The sequence below is a fragment of the Eretmochelys imbricata genome, chromosome 8 (genome assembly GCF_965152235.1).
Source record: "Eretmochelys imbricata isolate rEreImb1 chromosome 8, rEreImb1.hap1, whole genome shotgun sequence".
In the NCBI taxonomy this organism is placed as follows: Eukaryota; Metazoa; Chordata; order Testudines; family Cheloniidae; genus Eretmochelys; species Eretmochelys imbricata.
This window is the reverse complement of record NC_135579.1, coordinates 32,518,943-32,545,542: the sequence shown is the minus strand read 5'-3', so window position 1 is coordinate 32,545,542 and position 26,600 is coordinate 32,518,943. Positions and strand designations below refer to the sequence as shown.

General features: G+C 39.1%; 1 protein-coding gene across 5 annotated transcripts in view; it reads right to left on the bottom strand.

Moving 5' to 3' along the window:
- RANBP17 (RAN binding protein 17) overlaps positions 1-26,600 on the bottom strand; it is a 270,483-nt gene that overhangs the window by 71,155 nt on the left and 172,728 nt on the right. For 4 of the 5 annotated variants that reach the window (XM_077824282.1, XM_077824283.1, XM_077824284.1 and 1 more), the window contains 4 exons: positions 22,558-22,661; positions 16,230-16,318; positions 8,122-8,229; positions 3,374-3,456 (listed from right to left, as the gene is read on the bottom strand). In XM_077824282.1, coding sequence (XP_077680408.1) covers positions 3,374-3,456; positions 8,122-8,229; positions 16,230-16,318; positions 22,558-22,661 — 384 coding nt within the window. The remainder of the gene's footprint in view (positions 1-3,373; positions 3,457-8,121; positions 8,230-16,229; positions 16,319-22,557; positions 22,662-26,600) is intronic. The other variant, XM_077824285.1, reaches the window with a different exon arrangement.

Genomic DNA, 26,600 nt, shown 5'->3' with positions numbered 1-26,600 from the left:
GGCAATTACAGACCGGTAAGTCTAATGTCAGTACCGGGCAAATTAGTTGAAACAATAGTAAAGAATTGTCAGACATATAGAAGAACATAAACGGTTTCGCAAAAATCAACATGGTTTCTGTAAAGGGAGATCATGTCTTACTAATCTATTAGAGTTCTTTGAGGGGGTCAACAAACATGTGGACAAGGGGGATCCAGTGGACATAGTGTACTTAGATTTCCAGAAAGCCTTTGACAAGGTCCCTCACCAAAGGCTCTTACGTAAATTAAGTTGCCCTGGGATAAGAGGGAAGATCCTCTCATGGATTGAGAACTGGTTAAAAGACAGAGAACAAATGGTAGGAATAAATGGTAAATTTTCAGAATGGAGAGGGGTAACTAGTGGTGTTCCCTCAGGGTCAGTCCTAGGACCAATCCTATTCAACTTACTCATAAATGATCTGGAGAAAGGGGTAAACAGTGAGGTGGCAAAGTTTGCAGATGACACTAAACTGCTCAAGATAGTTAAGACCAAAGCAGACTGTGAAGAACTTCAAGAAGATCTCACAAAACTAAGTCATTGGGAATTAAATTTAATGTGGATAAATGTAAAGTAATGAACATTGGAAAAAATAACCCCAACTATACATACAATATGATGGGGGCTAATTTAGCTACAACTAATCAAGAGAAAGATCTTGGAGTCATCGTGGATAGTTCTCTGAAGACGTCCATGCAGTGTGCAGCGGTAGTCAAAAAAGCAAACAGGATGTTAGGAATCATTAAAAAAGGGATAGAGAATAAGACAGAGAATATCTTATTGCACTTATATAAATCCATGGCACGCACACATCTTGAATACTGCGTACAGATGTGGGCCCTCATCTCAAAAAAGATATACTGGCATTAGAAAAGGTTCAGAAAAGGGCAACTAAAATTATTAGGGGTTTGGAACGGGTCCCATATGAGGGGAGATCAAAGAGGCTAGGACTTTTCAGCTTGGAAAAGAGGAGACTAAGTGGGATATGATAGAGGTATATAAAATCATGAGTGGTGTGGAGAAAGTGAAAAAGGAAAAGTTATTTACTTGTTCCCATAATTTAAGAACTAGAAGCCACCAAATGAAATTAATGGGAAGCAGGTTTAAAATAAATAACAGGAAGTTCTTCTTCACCCAGCGCACAGTCAACCTGTGGAACTCCTTGCCTGAGAAGGTTGTGAAGGCTAGGACTATAACAGGGTTTAAACGAGAACTGGATAAATTCATGGAGGTTAAGTCTATTAATGGCTATTAGCCAGGATGGGTAAGGAATGGTGTCCCTAGCCTCTGTTTGTCAGAGGGTGGTGATGGATGGCAGGAGAGAGATCACTTGATCATTACCTGTTAGGTTCACTCCCTCTGGGGCACATGGCATTGGCCACTGTCGGTAGACAGGATACTAGGCTGGATGGACCTTTGGTCTGACCCAGTATGGCCGTTCTTATGTTCTTATCTGTAGAGATTGCGGAGACTGAGGATAGGTCTCACTCCTCCCTTGGACTTGCAGATTAGGAAATATCGGGAATAGGCTCCTCATTCAGCACACTGATTAGGGACCTCCTCTATAGCTCCCAGGGCACACAGAGAACTTGCTGAAAAGCAATTACTTGTGAGAAAGGTCCTTGACAAGGGATGAGATAGGAGGGTTGGAATGGGGAATGGATATAAATTGTATGGTGTAACACAAATGTAGTGTCTTGGATCCATTTGTCCATGTTATTATTTCCCAGGCACGGTAGAAGTGGGCCAGCCTGTCCCCAAACTGAGGTGATGTGATTAGGATGTTTACAACTGGTCTGCTGGTCCTGACATGCTAGTCAAATAGGCTGTCTGCCCAGTGATGGAAGAGGATGGAGTGGCTGAGTAAAACTAGACCCTGAAGACTGCCTCTTGTGAGATCTATTCCTTTCCTGGGGCAGCTTGCCTTGGTTGGTAAGGTGTCTGTCTAAAATATCACTGGGTAACAGTATTTCTGCTGTTGTTGCCCAGTAAATTGGCAACTTTTTGAGGCTTTGGCATAAATTTCCGAAGAGCACATTTGTTGCACTCAAGTCTTTAAAACGAACGCAAGGTCCTTTACACTTTGTTGTACATCTGGAGACAATGATGAATTATGCAACCACAATGCTTTTCTCATCATGATTGCTGTAGCCACAACTTTGGAGGCTGTGTCAGATAAGTCTAGGGCTGACTGCAATGATGTCTTGGACACCAGACTGTCCTCCATTACAAATGCCTTGAAGTCCTCCCTAGAAGAATTGGGCAATCGCTCCATGAATTTTGTCGAAGTCCCAATTTACAAAGTTATATCTTGAGAACAATGCCTGTTGATTTGTGATTTCCATTTGTAAGAAGGTCAAATAAACTTTTCTGCCTATGAGATCCAACTTCTTTGCCTCTTTGTCTTTGGGAGTGGATTTGCTTTCTCTTGACAGGATTTCTCACTGGCTGCTGACTAGTACCATGGCTGCTCGAGCACCCGTGAGGGAGCTGGACCTTTGACCCATTCCTTGGTATTGAGACAACATCGAAAGGCCGCCTCTGAGTCCTGCTGAGGAACACTGGCACTCTGAGGCTCCAACGATGGCTGAGGGGCTGGTCTCATCCCTGGTGCTGTTTGAGTCTCAAATCCCTCGCTACCTGTGTCCTTTTCTTGAAGGACTTACAGATAGAGCACTTGTCCTTAATGTGTCTCTCTCTCAGGCACAACAAACACTGCATATGGGGATCATTATGTGGAATAGTCCCTTCACCCCACCGCCCACGATGGGCAATGTTCAAATCCTGGGGAAGGCATTCCACCAGGAAACAACAGCTAAGTAACCTCACTAACTAACCTAAGGTACTACTAATAAACCACTAACTAATCCTTTAGAAGAAGTTTTCAATAATTGAGAGAAACAAAGGGCAGTGTGAAGAAACACTACCCAGAGCACTCCAACTCTAGCTGCGAGCAGTGCAAAGGAACTGAGAGGGGCTGGGGCAGCAACACTGTTATATAGCCAGGGGAGGCATTATGAGGCAAAGGGCACAAGTGCTGCCTCTACTGGTACTGCTAAGCATTTTTCTCTGGCTTTGGTGGTCTGGGAGTGCACACATGTGTGTGGAATGCATGGCTGCAAGAAACAAATGACGTAAGTAGTGCACTCCATGGTGTATGAGTATACTGAGCTCCTAAGGTATGTATCAGACAAGGAGTATAGCATAAGGTGCTGATATTGGCCAAAACACTTCATACTCCTGTTAACTGTTCACAAATACATCAAGGATCAAGGGAATGAAAGTAATGGGGCTTTTACCCCACAAAACAGTCAAAGAATTTATATTGCAAAGAAAACATTAAACAGATACCTACCGTAAGTGCAAATCATTTTACTAGCTTCTCTGAAGAGAAGAATTCCATTAGGAGACGATACATCAAAATTTAAACGCTGTGACCTAAAAAATAACGGCAAAAATATTCACATCATTACAGTGGGAAAAAATTAGCAATGTGCTCATTCCTAAAAACAAACAAAAAACTGGTGGTAATGCTGCTGAAAAGGATCTGGGGGTTATAGTGGATCACAAATTGAACAGGAGTCAAGAATGTGATGCAGTTGGGAAAAGGCTAATATTCTTAGTGGTATTGACAAGAATGTTGTATGTAAGACATGGGAGGTAATGCTTTACTTGGTGCTGGTGAGGCCTCAATTGGAGTACTGTGTCCAACTCTGGGCACGACAATTTAGGAAAGATGTGGATAAATTGTAGAGAGTCCCAAGGAGAGCAACAATAATGACAACAGGTTTAGGAAACCAGACCTATGACGAAAGGTTAAAAAATCTGAGTGTGATTAATCTTGAGAAAAAGAAAACTTAAGAGGAGACCTGGTAACAGTCTTCAAATATGTTAAAGGCTGCTCTAAAGATGAGATGGATCTATTCTCCATGTCCACTGGAGGTAGGACATGAAGTAATGGGCTTAATCCACAGCAAGGGAGATTTAGGTTCGATATTAGGAAAAACTTTTTAACTCTGAGGGTAATTAAGCTCTGGAACAGGCTTCTAAGCAAGGTTGGGGAGTCCCCAACAGGTTGGGCAAACACCTGTCAAGGATGGTCTAGGTTTACTTGGTCCTGCCTCAGTACAGAGGGCTGGACTTGATGACTTCTCAAGATCCCTACCAGCCCTACATTACTATGATTCTAATAATAATAAGCTTTCAAATTCCTAGTGAGCACCTTTGGCTTATTTGCAGTTCAGAGGAATGCTACAAATTCTTCCTAATGCAAACAATTAGTTTATACTCTTACTTTAGCTACTATACCCCAATAGCTTATTTCATCAGTTAATTCCCACTAGGAATTTAATTACATAAATGCATCCTCTACATGGTGGGGTAATGTGCACTTATGGGGGTGTGATTTCTAAAGCGCACAAATGTGCTGCACATTAATTAGTCCATGTAGACCGTGTTAGTGTGCACTAAAGTGTTAAAGCACACTAAGGAACCTTTGGTGCACACCAACAGGGTCTACATGGGCCAATTAATGCTAAACATGTTGAAATCACACACCTGTAATTGGGCATTACCCCATCTTGTAGAGAAGCCCAAATGTAAGCCAGATGCAAGAGTGCAGTTCATAACGAGCATCTACACATGCTTATGCATGTACTCAGACCTGAAAGAGATCACACCATAGACAAGTCTCACCTCTGCTTGTGCTGTTACACCATCTCCATAAGCCAGAAATAGCTATTGTGTACTCAATATGGATATGAACACTGGGAGAGCAAGCAAAGTTTTCATCAATGCCCTCCCCTGGGAGAATCCAAGGAGAAAGGTAGCTTTACGGTAAAATTTTCAAAAGCCCTTAAGTGATTTTGAAGACTAAGCCCTATTTTCAGAAGTGACTTAGCACTTAGGTTCCTAAGTGTAACTGTAAGTCAACAAGAGCCTATAAATCACTTCTGAAAATGAGCCTAGGGTCTTGTGATCTACTTCACTTTGAAATGAGAGTAGATCAAAGAGCACAAGGAACTTTCAGTGCATGGTAGCAGGGTCCACGTGGACAGCAAGTGGATGTCAGGCTACTGTGCTGTAGATTTACATCCTAGTTTGCTGTGCACTAACTGTTCATCTACACAACTCTTAGGCTCCTAAGTCACTTATACAAATTTTACCCTTAGTCTCTATTGGGAACTGCACAGGAGCCCTACCACTGAATGCACTGAGTCAGAGCATCTCTTGGCTGTCCTAGTTGTGTGTCACCTATTTTTGGTGCTTTGCGGAGTGCTTGCGGGACCCTAGTGCAAAGGAAGTTGTGGGTACGTTGCTCTGCTGCAGTCCATATTTTTTCTGCCAGGATCCCTATTTACAGGGTCCATCTGGTGCAAATTTTGGGATAAATCTAGCTGCTCATACCTTAATTTACAAGAAGAAAACATTTGTACACTGAATAAAACATATGTGTATTCTACAAGCACAAAAATGATGGCTGGCTGGCAGAGGCAAAAAACCAAAACCAAATACATCTCAATATCACAGCAGCATAATGCACAAACTGATACTCTGTAACATATTTTAACCCTGTCATAATGTATTGTCTAATGCATTTTAACCTGTAAAGGTTAAGGCAGCACACAAAGAAGAAATCCACCCCAAGTGATGTCCTCTTAAGCAAACAATGCAGATTTTCTGAATTCCAGTAGAAGGAGGAATAGCGAGAATATGGAAAGTAGTTTGAAAAGCTGTCCCTTGCATGAGATTTATTGTTCTAGCATCACTTAGCTTTTGTTTAGTCTTATTAGTGTTCTTATAGGTTCTTTGTTAACTACCTTATCTCTGAAATAAACTGCAGCACTGTTAAATAGTCTACAGAATATGGTGTATCACTGTATCAGGTATCAGAGATTAAACTTTTTAAAGTACTTTATTACATTCTGTCATAAATATAAAGGGAAGGGTAATCACCTTTAAAATCCCTCCTGGCCAGAGGAAAAATCCTTTCACCTGTAAAGGGTTAAGAAGCTAAAGGTAACCTCGCTGGCACCTGACCAAAATGACCAATGAGGAGACAAGATACTTTCAAAAGCTGGGAGGAGGGAGAAAAACAAAGGGTCTGTGTCTGTCTGTGTGATGCTTTGGCCGGGGACAGAATAGGAATGGAGTCTTAGAATTTAGTAAGTAATCTAGCTAGATATGCGTTAGATTATGATTTCTTTAAATGGCTGAGAAAATAGCTGTGCTGAATAGAATGACTATTCCTGTCTGTGTGTCTTTTTTGTAACTTAAGGTTTTGCCTAGAGGGATTCTCTATGTTTTGAATCTAATTACGCTGTAAGGTATTTACCATCCTGATTTTACAGAGGTGATTCTTTTTTACTTCTATTAAAAGTCTTCTTGTAAGGAAACTGAATGCTTTTTCATTGTTCTAAGATCCAAGGGTTTGCGTCTGTGGTCACCTATGCAAATTGGTGAGGATTTTTAGCAAACCTTCCCCAGGAAGTGGGGTACAAGGGTTGGGAGGATTTTGTGGGGACAGACGTTTCCAAACTACGTTTTCTCAGGAACCCAGATAAAGTTTGGTGGTGGCAGTGGAAGTCCAAGGGCAAAGGGTAAAATATTTGTACCTTGGGGAAATTTTAATCTAAGCTGGTAAAAGTAAGCTTAGGAGGTTTTCATGCAGGTCCCCACATCTGTACCCTAGAGTTCAGAGTGGGGGAGGAACCGTGACACACTCTTACCATGATAAAAAGAGGAAATTAACCTACACAAACAATAGGTAATGTCACAGCAAGCCAATCCACAAATGCAAAAGACACTGAGAACTGACCTGGAAGTTCTGTATTGACATTCAGGGCTTAAACTCCAGTGATACTCACTAACTTTGCTGGGGGTAGAGTTGAACTTTGTAGAACCAGTGGTCCATCATTCAGTTAAGCTTTTTTTGTTTTGTTTTAAACAGTTTTTAATCTGTTTTCTTTTAAAGATGAACTTGCAAGGGAAAAATAGAACCTGAGGAAAGCACAGATTTCTCTGATGAAAGCCTCATCTTTACAGGTCATGGAGGTCTCCAGCAGAGAATCATTCTAATCCCCCTGCTCCCTTTCATTTTCCCCTTCCAAAGTCTCTTCTCCCTTTGGGCAATCCTCTTAGCATCTGCAGATTCCATGAGGATATCACAAAATGCTCTTGTTCTGTGGCATCCCAAACAACAAGACTCACCTAGGGTCTGTCTACACTGCAATTAAAAACCTGCAGCTGGCCTGTGCCAGCTGTCTTGGGCTAAGAGGCTGTTTAATTGTGGTGTAGACATTCGGGCTCAAACTGAAGCCTGGGCTCTAGGACATGTCTACACTGCAATTAAACAGCCCGAGACCCATGAGCCCTAGTCCGCTGGCATGGGCCAGCCACGGATTTTTAATTGCAGTGTAGACATACCCTGCAACACATGCAATCCAGGGTATTTACATCAGATCAGAAAATCATTCTGGGATCTCTTCCATGAGCCAGCAAGTGCCAAGAGGATTTCACGGAGAGGGAAACATTACATAAAAGTTGGTTAGAAATACTGTTGTCTGAGATACCCTTCTTCTCCAGTCTGAATAACTGAAGCATTCAGGATACAAATGTACCTGGAAATTGTTTTTTCTTTGGAGGAGAACTGTAAAAGTAAGTTACAAATATGTAAAGCCACATGTAGTGTTACTTAGAGGTTGCAGGGAACACAAGACAGAAATTAGTGTACTATTTTCAGTGATCTCCATTAAAAAGTCAATGTTTAACTATGGTTACCACATCATGGCAGCTGAGATGCATCTGAATTATTTCAGTCTATTTTGAATAGTAAATAAATGCAGTATCACAGATTATCCTGTGTTGCATCTTTAAGGGTTGACTTTTTAATGGCTACCATAGTAGCAAATCAAAACAAGAACACTGGTGGAGCTGTGATCTCTCTAGTTCTTGTTCCATAGCACAGTCCGAAAAGACATTAGTGAGAAAGTGAAGAAAGTCAGGATACCTCAATAATGGGCATGATATAAAAATGTAGACAGAACGAAGTCTTGCAAACTACAGTGCCACTTATTGTTTACCCAGCTCTCACATGATCATTACCTGTTTTGCAGGAGCTCTGCCATAAGCTTCAAGATAGGAGTTGTACATGCTGCTTCACGATACCACAGCTCAATAGCTCTTTGTAGAATGGGAAGGTATGATGTGTATCTTTCATAAAATGGGTTAAAGAACGCAAATACCCAAAATTAATATTTTTCAGATTAACTTTACCTCAACCTCACTATGGTAAGTTGGTGAGCCAGGTACATAATTTTACCAGTTTACCCTAGCTGAGGCTCTGAACCCATACATCCAAGTTTGTCAGTGCCTGGAAGAATAAATCCCTTGGAAATCCAAAAAATTAAGTACAAAATAGGTCAGTTATTGAAAAAATCATATTTGGAATATATACAACTGGCATAATTTCAGGCAAATGAAAGAGTTTTGTGTGTGTACAGAAAATTAACTTCTGGGCTCTCTCCAATTCCCAGCAGACAATGTGTTCATACACTCCCCACACCCACCATAACTGGTATTAACTGGTATCCTGGCTGGCAGTCTCTACAGGAAGCCAAGGACCAAATAGGCCACAGAGTCTTAACTATTTTCTCAGCCACAGAGGTGAAGGGAACAACCTTTCCAGTATGTCTGTTAGACTTACCACAGGTCAGTAGGATCAGGAAAGACGGTAAAAGTTTCTGTTATATTTGCGCGGGAAAGATTTCCTATTGTCTTTTCTGGAGCTGCTCTGGGGGTCTTATCTGCTGGGGATTTGGGGAGGGGTTTTGTTTTGTTTTTTAAATGACAGTACTTACCCAAAAAGACATTTCACTTTAAATGGGAGAAAAGTTAATCAAGCCTTGGAGTGCCCTGCCTTGAGTCGATAGTGCCCTTCTGGTGGAGACTAATGTCATCATACGTGGCACTGCTGCTGAATGATATTGCTGTCTCTGAGAAGGAAAGCATTTTGGCTAATTCTGTCTGTTTGTCCTAGTACTCTGGAGAGTTTTTGCTGCCATCTGCCTGAGGCTCTGGAGGCATAAGCAGTATATAGCAGAAGAGCCTGATATCTCAAACATTCTTTAAAGAGTTGCCTCTGTCCCATTCTAGGAGTTCTTTTCTTTTTATCAGACTTAGCATGGTTGCATCTACCATCAAGATTTCTGTAACAAAATAATTGGGATTCAAATCCGACAGCCACCTTTTGTACGTAAGTAACATAACATGGCCAAATACCCTCTGGGGCATACACATCATTGCCATATCTTCGGCTACTTTCATAAATCTGTCAACATCACCTTCATTTTATTGGAAATACTTCCCAACCAGACCACTCTCACCCAGACACTGGCTAAAACGTTCAAAATGATGACTGGGAGGGATAGGCACATAAAGTTGGGTGGTATCTGAATACAGAAGGCACCCTAATTCATACTTCCTCACTGCCACTCCCAGTGGCCTCAAATATGCAGACAGGACCAAGATGGAATCTGCAGAACCCCATATGAGAGTGCCCTTGGATAAAAGTAATTGCTCAAAGCTACTCGCTGGGCTCTCTCCAATAGAAAAGATCAATGTCACTTGACAGCATCCCCACAGAGTCCCCTGGAAATGCATAAGCAAGTCAACTGTATCAACGGCTGCTGACAGGCCCATTATTATCAGCATAGACACTTCATCTTCATCCACCACACAGAGAAGACCATCTCCCAGTCTAACTGGAATGTTATCTGTTTAACAGATATTTAAAGGATCATGATTCTAGATAGTGTGAGAGTTGTCCTGGCACAAACTTTTCAATATAATCTGAACCATAGCCACAGCCCGTTATCAACACCAACCCAGCCCTTCTTCCACTGAGAATAAGTCAGAGGGCAAGGCCTTAGAACAGGAGTTCTCATACGCTTAGCGGAGCATGCAGAACGCCAACCCCTACCATTCATGCTCACACTGCAGCCCTGTGACAACTACAACAAGAGTTTACATGGAAAAGTAACATTAGGAAAATATTCAATGTGTTTCTACTGGTCTTTTAATATAATTTAGCAACTGAAAATGGGGTGGTGAGACAGTGCTATGTGCCCAAGCTGTCTCTGGGGGCTTTTTGGAGCACCAGTGGGGGGAGCAGCTTTTCACCAGAGTTTCTGAAATGCTGCTGAACAGTTTGCTTTTGAATTTAAACCATATTCAGCACCACTTCAACTGCACTTATTGCTGAAACCCATTGTGAACAAAAGCCACTTTTGTTAGTGTATTCAAAGCTATAGCTGAGCACTTGTGAAATCTTTGAATTCTTCTAAAACTGTATCAGCCAGCATGCTGGAGATAGACACAACTGGGCATTCCGAGCTGGCAACCCCATTATATAAACGGGGATGCCACAACTCAAAAGTTCAAGTGTCACATCTACATCCATTGGCAGAAACCGGGTTTTACAAAACTTGGGGTCAACAAAAATATTTCCATGATTTATTATTTTTAAAAATTCCAGTGAAAACAGTTTTGACTTGTTTTTAAACACCCATCTGCAGTGTTTATATTCTCAAACATTGTGGAATCCTGCTAATTCACGAAGTGAAACTGACAAATTGATTTTCATTGTCCAAGGTGAGTGAAATGCAAACAGCAAAGGATCTTTGGGACAGGGACCATGTTTTTGGTCTGGGTTTGTATAGCACCTAGCACAATTGGATCTTGGTCCAAGACTAGAGCTCATAAGTGCTACGGTCAGACAAATAAATAATAACAGGGCAATATAAAATAAAATCAGCTTTAGTACGCTAATGTACACAAGTGACCATCATCATAGAATCTATCAACACAAAGGGCACTAAGGGGCTCCCTATGACAGGCTAAAGACTGGATGCAGAGGAAAGGCTGGTTGCTTAAAGGAAAACATTATACTGCCTCTGCGGATACAGGACTGAAATATCTAGAACTGATTGTTTAGTTCTTCTAAATGAGCACTTATAAACTAATTGGAAAAAAATATGAAAATTTAATACTTTAAAAACTATAATGGTTTTAAATGGGAAACACTATTGCTTATGTAAAATTGTGAGTATTTTTCTTGACTAATCCTCTGCATACAGTCTTATAAAATGTCTCTGCCCGTGCATATGGAATTATTGTTTTAAGGATACAGGAGATGAATCTTTAGATATTTATTAGAACAGTGATTAAAAACAGAAGCATATTGGTTATTTAAAACAAAATGTTCCACACCTACTTGTAAGTTCACATAAAGAAGGGGCACATTCTCAAACAAACATCAACATAAGAAAGGGGATTGTGTGAATGACTAGTAGAGAGGAAACTCCAAACACAGATCCCCATCTTTTTTATATACTAATGCTACTTTAGCTTTACTGACTAAAACCCTGAGTCAGCCTAATAAGGTAATTTAAGTCCGGCAAGACAGTTTCTTACTACAAACTTGCTTATGTCACAGGAATTAAAGCTCATTAAATAATTGATGTCAACTGAAAGGAACAACTGAAAAATTTACCAAGGGGGTACCCGACTAGTTTTAAGAAACACTGGTTGAGAGTAACAACATAGCTGGGTACAGCCCTGATCCTGCACCAGCTCCCCACAGACAGACCGGGGAACTTAAACTTCAGCTTGCTGTCACTTTGGAGTAATACAGGTAATACACTCACATTTTACAAACATCGTCTTGAAGTCAATAGCAAAACAAAATATTTTATTAGTGGGATAATCTCCATTAATGAAAATGGATTCTGATTTTACTCTAAACAGGACATGCTTTTATAGAAGGTTTCACCTGCATGTTCAGGCCTGCCCTACAAATTATACAAACCACATTTCTGAATATAAAAAGCATATAAACTTTCAGAAGCTGTAATACTGGAATCATCATTGACAACTTGACATATCAATATTTCAGGAAGAATAAATGACTTTCATATCCAAGATATTTATTTATTTATTTATTTTTGTATCATCTACTTATTCATCTTTCATTAATGGAATTCTCTGGGAAGATCCTGAATGTAACCATCGGAAACTGCTTAAAAATCTTTGGAAATATTTTAATAAAGCCTTCTGAAAGATTGAATAATACAACTTTTAAACAAATTTTGCTATTATTATAAATATTTGCTCTTCATCCCTTGCCCAGAGGAAAACAATAAATCTTGTCTCAACTGAATGAACACCATTTATCATATTCATTTTCCTGTCAATACAATTATGAAAAGCCTTTGGCCTTTTTCCAAGGAGCCTGATTTGCTACAGAAACTCAATTAGTATAAGCAAGCCTGCTACAAAACAACCCTATTTGGCAATCTAACACAGCTTTCAGCATACTGACAATTCACCTCCAAATCATGACCCTAATATCATCATAATCTATGGTAAAATATAGGACACAACAGTTTTCAGATCAAATACAAAACCAAAAGATTTAAAATAATTCATTTCTGCTCATTTCTGCCATCTACTGGACAAAAGTAAAATTCCACATACTTCTTCAAAATCAGAAACAAGACAGAGGAAAACTATGACCTAAAACTGGAACAACTTAAAAAATTAAAGGTTTGATCCTCAAAAGTTCACTATATGTGTAACTCTCTTGAAATAAATGGGAAGAGATTAGAATCAAAATATTTCCAGCCACACTTGAAATAAAGTATTATATTAACCAGTGAACTCTTATACCACTGATTTAAAATTAACGCCTCCAAACAACCTCCTTTATTTACCTTAATAACGTCTTATATTACTAAACTAACAATTTTCTCTTGTCTATTTATACTGCTTATTTGCTGCATTTCTCTAAGTTTAGGTAATGAATATCACCTAAGTCAGTTTAATTTTTGTTTATAGTTAGTTTCACTTCAAGGTTTTCAAACCAGGGGAATATTTGTTTGAAAACAACTGTTACTATTAGACTTGGGCAGTTATAATTGTAGCATGTCCACACATACAATTCAGCACTTAAAGGTTATTAATATATATACTACAATGTTAATTAAGTATAAAAATCCCTATCCAATTTAAAAGAAAACTCTTTCACCCCCCCCCCCCAACACATACCATTGTAGCTTACACCCTTTAGACCCAGTAAATACGAGTTGACATGATGACAGTTTACTCTGCTATAATACTGAGATCAATATGAGGATGGAGCTGGACCCCAGCAGAAGCTAAATGCACTGAACAGAAGCATGAATTTGTTTGTTTGTTTACAGCCAAAGGTGATAGGGGAATATTTTCTGTGTCCGTGTGTACAGATATGCTTGGAAAAAGAATCAACTGAATACAGAAAACGAGGGGATTCAGAAAAGCCTTGGACAAATTAATTCCTCTTACTGTGTATATATTAATCTTTTTATTGTTAAGGTCAATTAAAGGAATGCTATCTGGCAGTCCAAATAAAAACATCCAGGGTTTGTTAAAAAAAAGTTAAAAAAAGAAATTTAATATTAACTATGGGTGTTCAGGAAATTAAAAACAATGGAAACAATCCTGGATTCAGGTGTGGAATGGAGCAAATCGGTTCAAAAAAAGAATTAGGTTAATGGAGGATAGGTCCATCCATGTTATTGCCTTGTTCCTTTTGGAAGACAGGATACTGGGCTAGATGGACCATTGTTCTGACTCAGCATGGTGATTCCTATGATATGTTGACCCTCCAGGCATGGATCTATCTTTTGGAAAGAGAGTGGAGATCAGCCACCCCTATACTGCAATCCCCTCCACCATTCCTGGTCCCACAGAGGGAGCTTTGCAGTTTTGCACAGGGAGAGAACATGGGACTGACAAATGAGAACTGCATAATACAACCAAAGGCTCCGTTTCCTTTCTTGCACAGCCCTTCGTAAAAAGGCTAGGTCCTGGGATAGCCACAGGCTGGAGAGCCCCCGGCAGTATGGTTCCACAGGAGCAGCCAGACAGGAGAGTAGGGCTCATTAGGGTACCAAGGAGATCTGTGCATTTCTGAGCAGTGGATGACCCTGGTCATCCTGCAAAGGGGTAAAAACTTTGTGATCAACACCAATAGAATGACCTGAGGAAAACTCTGGCTGGAATTCCTCTCCTAACCCCAGAGGTTTCCTTGTAGGATACCTCAATCTGGCTCTGTCTGAATTTATACATTTCCCTATACTATTTGCAGTGCAAACATTGCCACACTTCGAACAGGAGTAGAGAAGTTACAGTAGGTTATTTTACCTCTTTCTTTGACACTGATGTGATCTCTGCTGGAATACCTCGTCCAGTTCTGGTCCCCACTATTTGAGAAGGATATTGATAAATTGGAGAGAGTTCAGAGAGGAGCCACGAGAATGATTAAAGGATTAGAAAACATGTCTTACAGTGTTAGATTCAAAAACTTCAATCTATTTAGCTTTACAAAGAGACAGTAAAAGGGTGTCTTGATTACAGTCTGTAAGTATTTACACTGGAAACAAATATTTAATAATGGGTTCTTCAATCTAGCAAAAAAAGGTATAACATGATCCAATGGCTGGAAGTTAAAGCTAGACAAATTCAGACTGAAAATAAAGCACACATTTTTTGAGAGTGTAATTAACCACTGGAAAAATTTATCAAGGGGAGAGGTGGATTCTCCATCACAGACAATTTTTAAAATCAAGACTGGCTGTCTTTCTAAAAAGATCTGCTCTAGGAATTACTCTAGGACAGTTCTAAGGCCCACGTTAAACAGGAGGTCAGACTAGATGATCACAATGGTCCCCTCTGGGCTTAGAATCTATAAACATTGGCTTAATGCAGAGGAAACAGAAAATGAAACTTATTGAAAATTAAATTGATAGTACCGGTGATCTCTCTTTCCTGCCCATGCTGAACAAAATATAAAAAGTAAACTTTAGAATTTTAAATTTCTTTCAGGTTTAATAATGTAAGTGTGACAGTGTCTGTTACAAAATTTATATGCTTACATCCTGATTTTAGTAGTTTGTGGCTCCATCTTTTACTATTGAAATTAAATGGAGTTTTCCATTGATTTAAAAAAGAGTTAGGATGAGGCCTCTTATTATCTCAGGCCTTGATTCCACAAACTCTCTCACTTGAAAGGAAGCAAGGTTCTTGAGAATGGCTTGATCCCACTCCCATGTGAGTCTGTCCATTGATTTCAGTGGAAGTTGGATCAGATCCTAACAAAGGCTCAGCCTTTCTACCTTTTCGCCCATATTCAACTATATTCCTGGTCACAATTCTAGAAAGATATACTGTTATGTGTTCTCCAAACAGATTATCAGTGTACAGTAAACTTTCAGCATTTGTCTAAAATTATCCCATTTCAAAGCCCCCTGTTTTTAATAAAGCACAATATTGTATTTGTATGTTATTTTACCAGTATAATAAACAAATTTACAGCAATCATGCATAGTAGGTCTAAATCATACAAACTGTTATACTCATCTCACTATATATTGGGATAGTGAGTTGATTAATATGGTTCTATGACTGAAATGACAAAATTTATGACTGATACACTTATTAAAAAACATCAAAGACCTCCCTGTTGTATTAACAAAATACCAGTGTGTATTATTAGATACTTTAGCACAGCAGTAAAAAAGTATACCAGTATATTAAAACAAACACAGTAGTCCTGATCTTTGCATATTGAGAAAAACTGTAACTCTAGATTACCATTTATTTTTGCAATATAGCTGTTGTCTTCTCATCAAGACAAGTGTGTGTGTCATGATATTAATAAAACTGACGTAAGTGGATACTTATTGGCTAAATGAAAGACCAGATCATACTAGATACAGAGGTCCCCCTGGATTAACACTTGGGAAGCAACATTTCTTTTTAGTAGTCTTTGCTGTCATTTTTAACCAAATGTAGGTCCATTATATTTTGAGTTTGAGCCAACGTATGTTTATGGAAACATCACAGGCTTGGGGTGGGGAGGGGAACCATTTAGATATATTTTCTGAGGTATTAATGTGATACAACGAAAAAGTGACCTCTCTGTGGTTTCTCTCCAAATGCTGCCCTCCCGGTTAACTGCATGGTTGCCATTGTGCTGTAATTTTAGCTGATTACACATTAGTTCATTTAGCTTTGTTTCCTCTTCCCCACTGTGCCACACTATTAAACTAATGCAAGGGGCCTGGTATCCCTCTGTGCACAGAGCTGGTATTGTCATAGTGTAATAAGGATACATCCAGTCAAACAGCATGGTGTAGCTGGTCTTTGTGTTCAGCGCAAAGGCAATCCCTCGAAGATCTCTTGCCAGCCCGATCAACATACGCTGTCAGTGGGAAAGAGACAGAGTAATTGATTTTCACGTTAGGACAGAGCAGATGGAGTAATAATCAGCCAATAATGACCATATATCTGATTTTGATTCATTAGTTTAACTGTCTCGCTCAAATCCTTCTCTATAGAAAACCATAGGTTCTTTATAAAAAAAAAAAATCTGCCCAAGTTTTATGGTAGTAAATGCTAATAAAATGCTTAGGGAACATTTTAGGTTACTCAGTTTACTGTACCTTTGACTAAGGCAAACTAAAATATAATATACGAATGCTGCATATTAAAGTTTAAAAGTGCTTCTTGCATGACTATATTAAAATAACAACACTAATAATAAAAAGTTAACTTGAGCTGGCATTATTTTATGTAAGGTATAAGACTAATTGATACTCAAAAAAATTACTGTTACGGTTATATTGAGACTTCTATTATACTCTATTTTCATATACTTATATCCTTCTGAAAAAATCTTTTCTGATATCATTTTCCAAGTTAGGTCTCAATCAAAAAATAATTTTTTTAAAAATTTTGAGCAAAACCATTCACCCATTCTTAGTAAATGCTGTGACAGTAAAAAATATACTTCCCCCACCCCGTAAAAATATTTTAAAACTGTTTTTGGGGTACAGACATAAATGAAAAGCAGCTGCAAGTTCCCAGGTGGTAATCCTCATAAAGGACTGATTTTCAGGTAAGTAGTGTAAATTTTAAGAATTAACAATTATAAGTGAATGAAAAAATAATTTTAAACATACACTACATGAAATTTCCACTCCAGTTAAAATTCCATACTGATTAGTGGAATACTGAGCAACAGAAACATGCAGTATCAGTGTTAGTTTGGTGTTGTAGGTGTGGTTTGTATTTCTGCTCCATTATGAAGTACCATATAACTGCAGGGTTTCACTAAACAATTGTGGAAGCACATAGAGAAACCAGTAGGGGGGATTAACGCGCAAATCTTTTTTCATTTTCGTAAAAATATCAAGAGAAACTAAATATAAAACTTTCAATAAAGTAGTATTTGGCAACAATGTTAAATATTCGTAAGTCCAGATATGCAAAAGGTAAGGATCTCATACTAACTTTAACCTACCCACATAATGAATGGAGTGCTGCAAATTACTTGTTATGCTACTAAATGTTACTTTACACAAGGCCTGAATTCTACTTTCAGATATGCACGCACTAGTCCAATTGACTTCAATGGGAGTTGCAGAGGTTTTTCTGAGGGTAAATTGGGCCCTATGTGAAACATGGGTAAATAAAGGTTACTATGAGAACCTTACCATTTGGATTTCCTGGTTTTTGAGTGTGCAAATGACCTGAACATCCGAGATGCTCAGAGCCCTCAATTCTCATAAACTTGAGTTGAGGTTACCTCACAAGAAATGCTCAGCATCATGCAGAACTGGGACCTAAAATTATAATATTAACATGACATTCACCTACATTTTGGCATTTAATATCTTTATTCTTCCATGTGGAAAATAAGCGTTTAGCAGATGTGTGGCCTATGTAAAAAAACTTCATAACCACACTGCACATCTCCTACTAAACAATACTAAGGTGCAATATCAAAAAAGGATATATCCACATCCAGCAATGCAGGGTGAAGGTGGAGGATTCGAGAGTGATCTCGGCTCTTTTGCCCACCGTAGCCACAGAAAGAAAAGGTCCATAAGCAAGGCTGACTATCAGGAATGAAGGTCAAAGGAAAAGTAGGGGTCTCTAGAAAGACTCCTAAGATATTCAGCACCTCATTTGAACTTGGCTTTGTTTGAAGTCAGGCAAAATTAGGAATGAGCCCATGGTCAGATGCTTGTGAGACAGGGACTACACATACACACACAACTGACCAGTCAACCAACCCTGAAGTACATATTCATTGATTTAGAAAAGCAACTGTTCTTTGAAAAACATTCTTTCTGGTAAAATATTTAGGAAATGTCTGGGTAGCAAGACATATAGATACCTGATAAATGGGGGCATGTCACACTTAGAAAGCGATGACACAGTACCCTTCTACCAGAGGGCCTTGAAACTGCAGGTCATTTCACATGCCACTGATCTTCAGTACTAAAGAACAACTGAGTGATTTGAGAAAAGCCACTGAATTTCTTTGGTTTTAGAATCTTTACTTTCTACTACTATCATTATATAAACACCATACACTGTTATCTATACTATTCTTAATATATACTACTCATCTTTAATATATTACACATTCTTAGTATATAAAGTCCCACTAAACTCAATGGTGAAGTATTATTCACTGGAACTAGACTTTGTATAGTAGTAATACTGAATATGTACACTGATGCCAAAACTGCTCATACAATGACACCTCAACCACATAGTGTATACAGGTAAAATCCTGGCCCTTTCACCTAAGATCTTGTGCTCACTGCAGTTGAGTTTTACACAGGTGTGGCAGAACACGGATTAAACTCCCAATATATTCTGGTTTATTAGCCCATTACGAATTTTCAAATGACAGTGGGCGTAAAAATTGTTAAGAAAAATAGTAAACAACACTATATACTTAGACAGCACCTTGTGGGTCTTCATCCTGAGGGTTCCTAACATGCTTTGTAAATGTAACAGAATAATACAAGCAGCATATAAAGGGATCACTTCATTCACAGCTGAAATGCAGTCATATCTGGGTGCAAGGTGACAGCTGTTTAGCAGCACACAGCAACACTAGACAATACCTTAGACTCAGAAGCAAAGAATACTGTATCCGAGAGAAATGGCAGGGGAATTTTAGGTAGTCAGAATGCTGGCTTATAAACTGATTTTCATACTAATGAAATAACTAGCCTGTTTCAAAGTATTCTTCCATCCACAAACCAAAAAATGGTAGGTCTACTTTAGAGTAATTTAAAGGTCTCCCCCCCCCCTTTTTTTTTTTAAATTCTGACATTATGGTTTAAAATCCTAAAAAAACATTATTTTCTGAATTTCTAAATGGAAAAGAACGGAACATTTAAATATTTGTAAGGGGAAAAAAGCCCAAACAGGAACTGTGGCTTGACAGCGGGTGCCAAGTTTCTGACTAATGCACTTTGAAACAGACAAGATACCACTCACGCCACCCACCCCCAAAATGGGGTTTGTAATGGAAAGTCTGACAGACCCTTAACTACAGTGGCACTACTGGGTGCAGCTATAATATTATCCTCATAATTCTACTATATAATAACAATGAAGAAAAAAAGGTGAAGGGTCATTGTGCTTTGTCTTTAGAATTAAGATGGCTGTCTTCATCCTTACAGCATACTCTTAATTCTGGAGACACGTCTTAATAACCTCTAAATAGTTCCAACAAAAGAGCCGTGTCAGAGGAATGAGCAGGCCCCAAGGTGTTTCAACTGGAGTGTTTTCATCTGCCTTTATTGCTCTATCCCTCTCCAGAATTAAGGCAATAACCTGTGATAAATTATTCAGGAACTGCTACAGGGATCAAAGCAAAATCATTCTGTTAAAGTGCTGTTTGCAACATTTGGCACTTAGTGTGAAAACTTTTAATGTGTGCTAGCTGAAAATCAAGGATTTTAAATAATTTAACAGTATGGAGTTTTTACGAACCAGCTAAAGATAGCATGTTGCTATTTAACTGCCCTTCTTCCTCCGATACAGTTTTCATTCATTCCTATCAAAACTGAGGATGTCATAACTCACATAAAAGCACCACTGAGGTTCAGTCTAGCCAGTCAATATATTACTTAACTGGAATGTCAGGGCAAATCCAGATATTTTTGAGAGAAAAAAATGACAGTAGTTTTAATACTATCGTTCCCCCCCCACCCCCCTTCATTTCAAAAATGGAAAAAAGCTCATGGTAAATACTAGTTTATAATTGAAAATAATTGAAGTCCTCTTCAATTATATTAGATTTCATTGGAAAACAAACCTAAATGTATGTTTTATACACAGGTTTGTTAACCACAAATGTATTTCAATGAGGAAGAGCTCCCTTGTTGTGATCATTTTTCAGCTGCATACTTCAGAAATATAAAAAACCAGCCAGTTAGAAAATCCTAGTAAAAGCCACAAATTAAATGAATTTGGCAGTCTTGGGCCATTTTCATGGTGATATTTTAACAGTGTCACCTCCCTGTGGATTGGAATACTAAACATTTTATTGAAGAAGAGAACTGAACTGTTTTTGTTTCCAGTTCTTGCACAATGAAGTACCTGAAAGCACTTTGCATGTATTATTTATTCATCATGATAGAAAAATAGCTGTAACATAAATTATATTTAAAAGAATTTAGAGCAAAAGTTTTGTTTATGATAGAGCAACAGATTTAGTTCTTTATCAGTAGCTTAAAGCACCAAGTTTCCTTTATACAAATTAGACAGATGGTGCTTACAGTAGAATTTACTAAAGGTCTGTCACAACAAATGCAGCCAAGCTGCATATTTAATCACTGCAGAACCTTGTCTACCTGCAGCTGCCAACTGCTAATCCAATTTCCCTGATAAATGTGGCAAGAGACACGATCAGCAATAAAGAGCATCTAACTCCATTTTCCTGCAGGGCGTCTTTTGATGAACATTTAGGATGGAAGAACGGAGTGCACTGTGTGGCCCTGGCTTGTGGCAGCTGCATGCATTCTGAAGACACAGTTCTCAGGTTACTCACTTAATTCTGCCACTATCATTATGTTGCTATTGATCTCAGTAGCTCTTGTCTACACAGCATTACTCTAGATGAAGCTGAATCAGGCAGTTATCATGCATCAAACTTGCTCAAAAGCCTGGAGATTTCCCTTTAATTACTTGTGATTTTATTTGCAAATACCGTTAAAGTGTAATCAAGCAGTCACTTTCCAGGGTCGTTAAGAACTTGCTAGTTTAGGGATATATCACTGGAACTCCATTAAAATTTCTTCAGTAAAAGAGTTTCTCACAAACCAGACAGGACTGCAGCAAAATTGTTTTAAATACGATAGAATCCTCAAATGAGATAAATGCAATTTCTTATGAAGAAGGGAATTCTAAAAATGATCTCTTAAAATTAATTGTTAAAATCAATAATTTTTAAAATAAAAGGCAAACCCTTTTGGACTCTCTCTATTTAACATGTGAAAAGCAGCTTACAAATTAAATACTAGAAGCAACATCCAAAACAGAATCTGGGGTATGTGGTCTTTTTCATATTCATATTTTCTAAGATGTTAATTTAATCTAAGTGGTTATAAACTATACATGCTCTGTAAATGTGAGTTGTGTACTAAGGAGGACAAAAATTATTTGTCAAACATTTCTAGCATGTTTGATGACAGTTTACATTTTCAGGAAAGGGCGAGAAGAAAAGATGGTGATGCACTGTTAAGGTTTCCATCATATTTTAAAAATAGCAAATCTGTTTGGGCTTCCCATAGATTACGCAATGTATCTGAAATGGGCACTCTAGAGTGCATTGTTAACTGTTTGTTCATTATGGGGAGGGGAATCTATTTAGCACAACACTACTCTAATGTATTGTCATTCCTGAAGCTGCTACTCCCATTTAGCACATCCTTTCCCCCCTAAAATATACTGTTGTTTTGACACAAACAGCTTGCTACACTTAAGAATTTTACTAATAAAACATAATGTTGTGTTAGATATTATGACTGTTGCCACAGCTGAACTGACTTGTCAAATCAATCCTAATATGGCTCCCACAGGCACATAAAAACCTTATTTAGCTATCAGTTATCCTAATCACTTTGTTCAGTTTAAGGATGCAATACTTCAAGACCAGTTCCTATTTATACATATATGCCCAGCCATTTAATAAAGTCTTGATTTATATATTAAATTCTTGTTTGAAAAAAAAATACTGTAAAGATGCAGTGTTTTATCAAGTGTATTACATCTTTCCAAATCTCCCCAAATACATATGTTAATACATATGAAGAAAATAAAAACACATACACAGGAAGAGGGAGTATTACACAAGAACCAGGTCAAATACCACAAGAGGAAAATCTGTCTCTTTGATTATAAATATGGCTGAAAAGAGATCACTTTATTGTCAAACCATTCCCAAAATCTAAAAGTATGTGTAAGAGATTGACTTGTGGGAAGTCATATACAGCCATTTTATTTCAACATTATATAGAAAATTATAGACATATATACATGGCAAAGATGAAAAAAATGTGAAACATTTACTTCACAATTAGTTATTTTACTGATAAATAATTTCTTTCCCTATTACTGAAATAAACCTACCTTTGCCTCTTCTTGTTTAAAACTATTGTTGAATATCTGAGTTACAGTTTCAAATGAGACTGTAAGGGGTAGCATGAAATTCTCAAACTCATCCTCATCTTCACCTACAGAAAAATAAAATAAATTAAAAAAACAAAAAAAACAACGAGAGCATCACAGCACATTCATCCTGCCATTCATTAGGGTCCAATTCCATAGTCCATTTGAAGGTAAAACCTCCACTGATGTCAAAGGGAGTTTTGGGCCAGGACAGTATAAGTGGACCCTTAGTTTTTAAATGTTTTTACTGAGGCACACAGATTGAACGAACATAAAATACAGACAGAAACTTTAGGTCACAAATGACTTAAAACTGAGACCAGTGTCTCTCTACATGTTCTGTTTCTTTCTCCTTTTTATATTTCTATTCTCTCTGAGGTTGCAAAGTCCAGGTCTCAAAAGTCAGAAAAAGCCAGAATTAAGTTGCTTGTGCAATCTTAATTTGGCCTCTTGTGGGTACGCAATATGATACAATCTTTAATTACGCGATCACATACTATTTTTTCCACAGGACCCTCGTGTCATTCAGTGCACAGAATGGACAGTGCTCACTGAATGAACAGATATTCAATATTTTGTTTTCTCCTCATTCCTCAGGCCTTATTTAATGCACTGTTCAAACCCTGCTCTGAAGATAGGATTATTAATTTCCTTGTTGGCTTTTCTCTGTTGCTCCTTACTATAGTATCTGAGAGATTCACAAATACCCCTGAGAGGTGAGAGGGGAGGCACAAAGATTACAGTCAAAAGTGTTTCTACTAATTTTGGTGCTCAAGTTAACCTAGGACTATAGCACTTTATATATTAAAATTATCTGCCACTGACTTCAGTTGCAGCTGTGAGTGCTCAGCTCTTATGCAAATCAGACCCGAGGGCCTCAAGTTGGGCACCCAGAAATGAGAAATACACAATCAGTGATCACTTGTGAAGTCTGGATTAAGTGACTTGCCTACTATTACATAGGAACTCTGTGGCAGAGGTAGGTATAAAATCCAGTTTTCTAGGACAGCATTCAACTGTATTAACCATGTTTTAACTTCCTGCAATTCCCTGACTCATTCACTATACACCTTCCAACTTCTACAACAAATGAGGCAGGGCTCATCCTTTACTACTCAGCCCTGATTCATCCCCAGAACAGGTCCATGCTGTGCAGTGAATGAGGCAAGGCTCATGCAGATAAAAATAGTTTGTGATCATGGAATTAAAGACTGTATCATAACACAGGGAAAGGGGGGGATTAAAGTTGCACAGACAAGCTAAATTCTGGCAGAAAAGTGTGCTTGACTTTGCAACCTTAATAATATTCTTTTAACAAAGTGTGTCTGTGTGTCTTGCTGGCACCTAAAGTCCCTAGGCGCCTAAATTTCCACCGGTAAGTCCCCTAGGTGCCTCATTTTTCATCTCTAGGTATGCATACAGCTATCTAAGTCCCAACACAGCCTAGCAACTTGGCACCTAGCTAATGCCTAAGCCCCAGTTGGATTCACAAACAAGGCATTTCCCTACCTATTGCACCTGTGGGGCCTGATCCAGCAGGCATGCTCAGTGGGTGATTAAGAGCAAACTTACTAGATCAGGCCCCAAACAAAACACAGCTGGCATAGCAGGTGGTGTGGCGATGGTCCCCCTTATAAATACTTAAAATATTCATTTGACCAATGAGAGAGTGAAAATGATTCTACAGCACAGCTGTTAGCGCACTCACCTGGGATACCCATGTTCTAGCCCCTGATCCAGGGGATATGCAAGTATTTATACCAAGTGGAACAGTTTACATGGGAAATATTGAGAGACACCCACCCCAGAATGCCCTATAGTCCAAGAGTTAGGGCACTCACCTGGGGGGTGAGAGATCTGGGTTAAAGTCACTGTTCCACACTAGGCAGTGGGGGGATTGGACCTGGATCTCCCACATCCTGTGATAGTGCTCTAACTACTGAGCTATTGGGTATAAGGAGGATCTCCAGCACCACAGCCATGCGGTTATTCAGCAATCACCATCCTCTCCTCCTGGGCACCTAACTCAGAATTGTGAATTCCAGCAGGTGGCAAGGCACCTGAAAGTCAGGCACTGCACCGCTCAGCATTGCAACAATTACGCCCCCCTTGTGAATCTAGCCCCTTAACCCAGTTCCATTCTTGCCTACCTAGTCCCAGTCTTCTTGCCATGTCAGTCCTAGTGTCCCCCTCTGAGCTACCTGTCCAAGCCCTGACCTCTGCTCCCCAATCCCAGTCCCTCCACCTTCCCACACCCAATCCCAATTTTCTTGCCCAGCCAGTCCCAGTTCTCCCCCCGTAACCCAGCTCATCAGCTCTGTCTCCTCTCCCCTCCGCCCTTCATCCCCAGTTCCTAATTCATCTCCTTGTCCAGTCAGTCCCAGTCTCTCCTTTCCCTACTCCTCAACCAATCCCAGTGTTTCCACCTTCCCCAGGCAACTGGTTCCTAGTCCCAACCCCACTCTATCCCAGCTCCCAGTTCCAGCCTGCCTTTCCCTGGTTCCAAGTCCCAGCCTCTCCGGTCAACCAGTCCTAGTTTCACATTCCCCCTACCAACTGGCTCCTGGTCCCAGTAACAGTTTCTCTTCCTCCAAAGCTAGTCCCTGTCTCACCAGAATTCTTGTCTCAATCTACTGTTTCATTCCCCCCAATCTGGCTTTTCTCCCCTCTGCTTTCGAATCAGAAGGCTTCTTCCTCCATGCTGCCTAGGTGACTGTGTGTGTGTATCACTGAGAGCACAAGAGAGAGGATCCCTGCTCTGAGTTCCGCTGCCCAGCTCGGAGAAGCTGGGTGTAGCTATTACTGGGAAAGCCTGGCTTTGCCCCTGCAGCCCTGGGCTGGTGCATGCTCAGTCACTCTGTGGTGATGGCACGTGCACAGTCCTGTTATGTTTAGGAGCTGTGAGGGAAATGAAGCATGCTCAATGAGGAAGGAATGCTCCATGATTTTTGCTTCTAAAAATCTAAAAAGTCTCTACTGAGCACATGTAAACTGTTATTTTTCAAAGACTTATAATTAGGTCATATTTAGCTGGATTTTCACAGGGACAGCAAAATGCCACAGCATGTTAAATTTCAAGTTCTACTCCAAAACACCGAAGCAGCAGAACCTTTCAAATAAAATGTCACCAGAATTTTTAACATGGGCAAAACAATGTATTCTTCCTTAGCACTTGTCTTGGAAACAGCTGAACCACTTTAGCTGAAGTTTTCTAAAAAAATCCAATCCAAATCAACCCCCAATTCCCCCCAAAATTCAGCCTAAAGCAGCCATCTGGCATAGAAAATTTCAGCCCAAACAAGCAAATGAAAACAGGGACTTATAATACCAATTGTTGAGAGACCTTAATAATATGTGGTGCTATCCGCTCTGCGTACAATTATTGCACACTTACCAGGAAAAATGCATGAGCCTTCAGACAACACTTCTAACTAGACATGTTTCAAACAGTGAAATTTGCTATAAAGGGATGAAAACGGGTTTTTTTGTATAATTATTGCCCACTAATGTTATATAAATATGTCAAAGTTCTGCCATGATTATACGTTCTGCTAAATTATAATAACCTACTAATTGTTATACAAATTATAATAATTTCTATAACCTTCCATAATGTTTCATAGTTATTGAAAGCTATTTCCTATTTCCAGAGATATTGTATGCATCACCCAGATACTTTTACTTTTCTGATAGATTTTCATATCTGGGGGGAACGGGAGGAGAACAAACAAATTAAGGCTCAGATCCTGAAAAGACACTTGTGTGGCTGGAACCCTACATGTGTAGAGCCTCTCTGAATTCAACAGGGGTCTGCTCTGTGCTTGTCTTTGCAGAATCAAGGCCTAAATTTAGCTTATAAGAAAGACACTAAAACCTGACTAGATACTGGATCCTTTCATGTGTATCATTAAAGACATTTTCCCCTCAGATATACCCACACATCCAAATTAAATGGAAACCATTAACACATAACCGAGGATAGAATTTGGCCCATAGTTATGTAA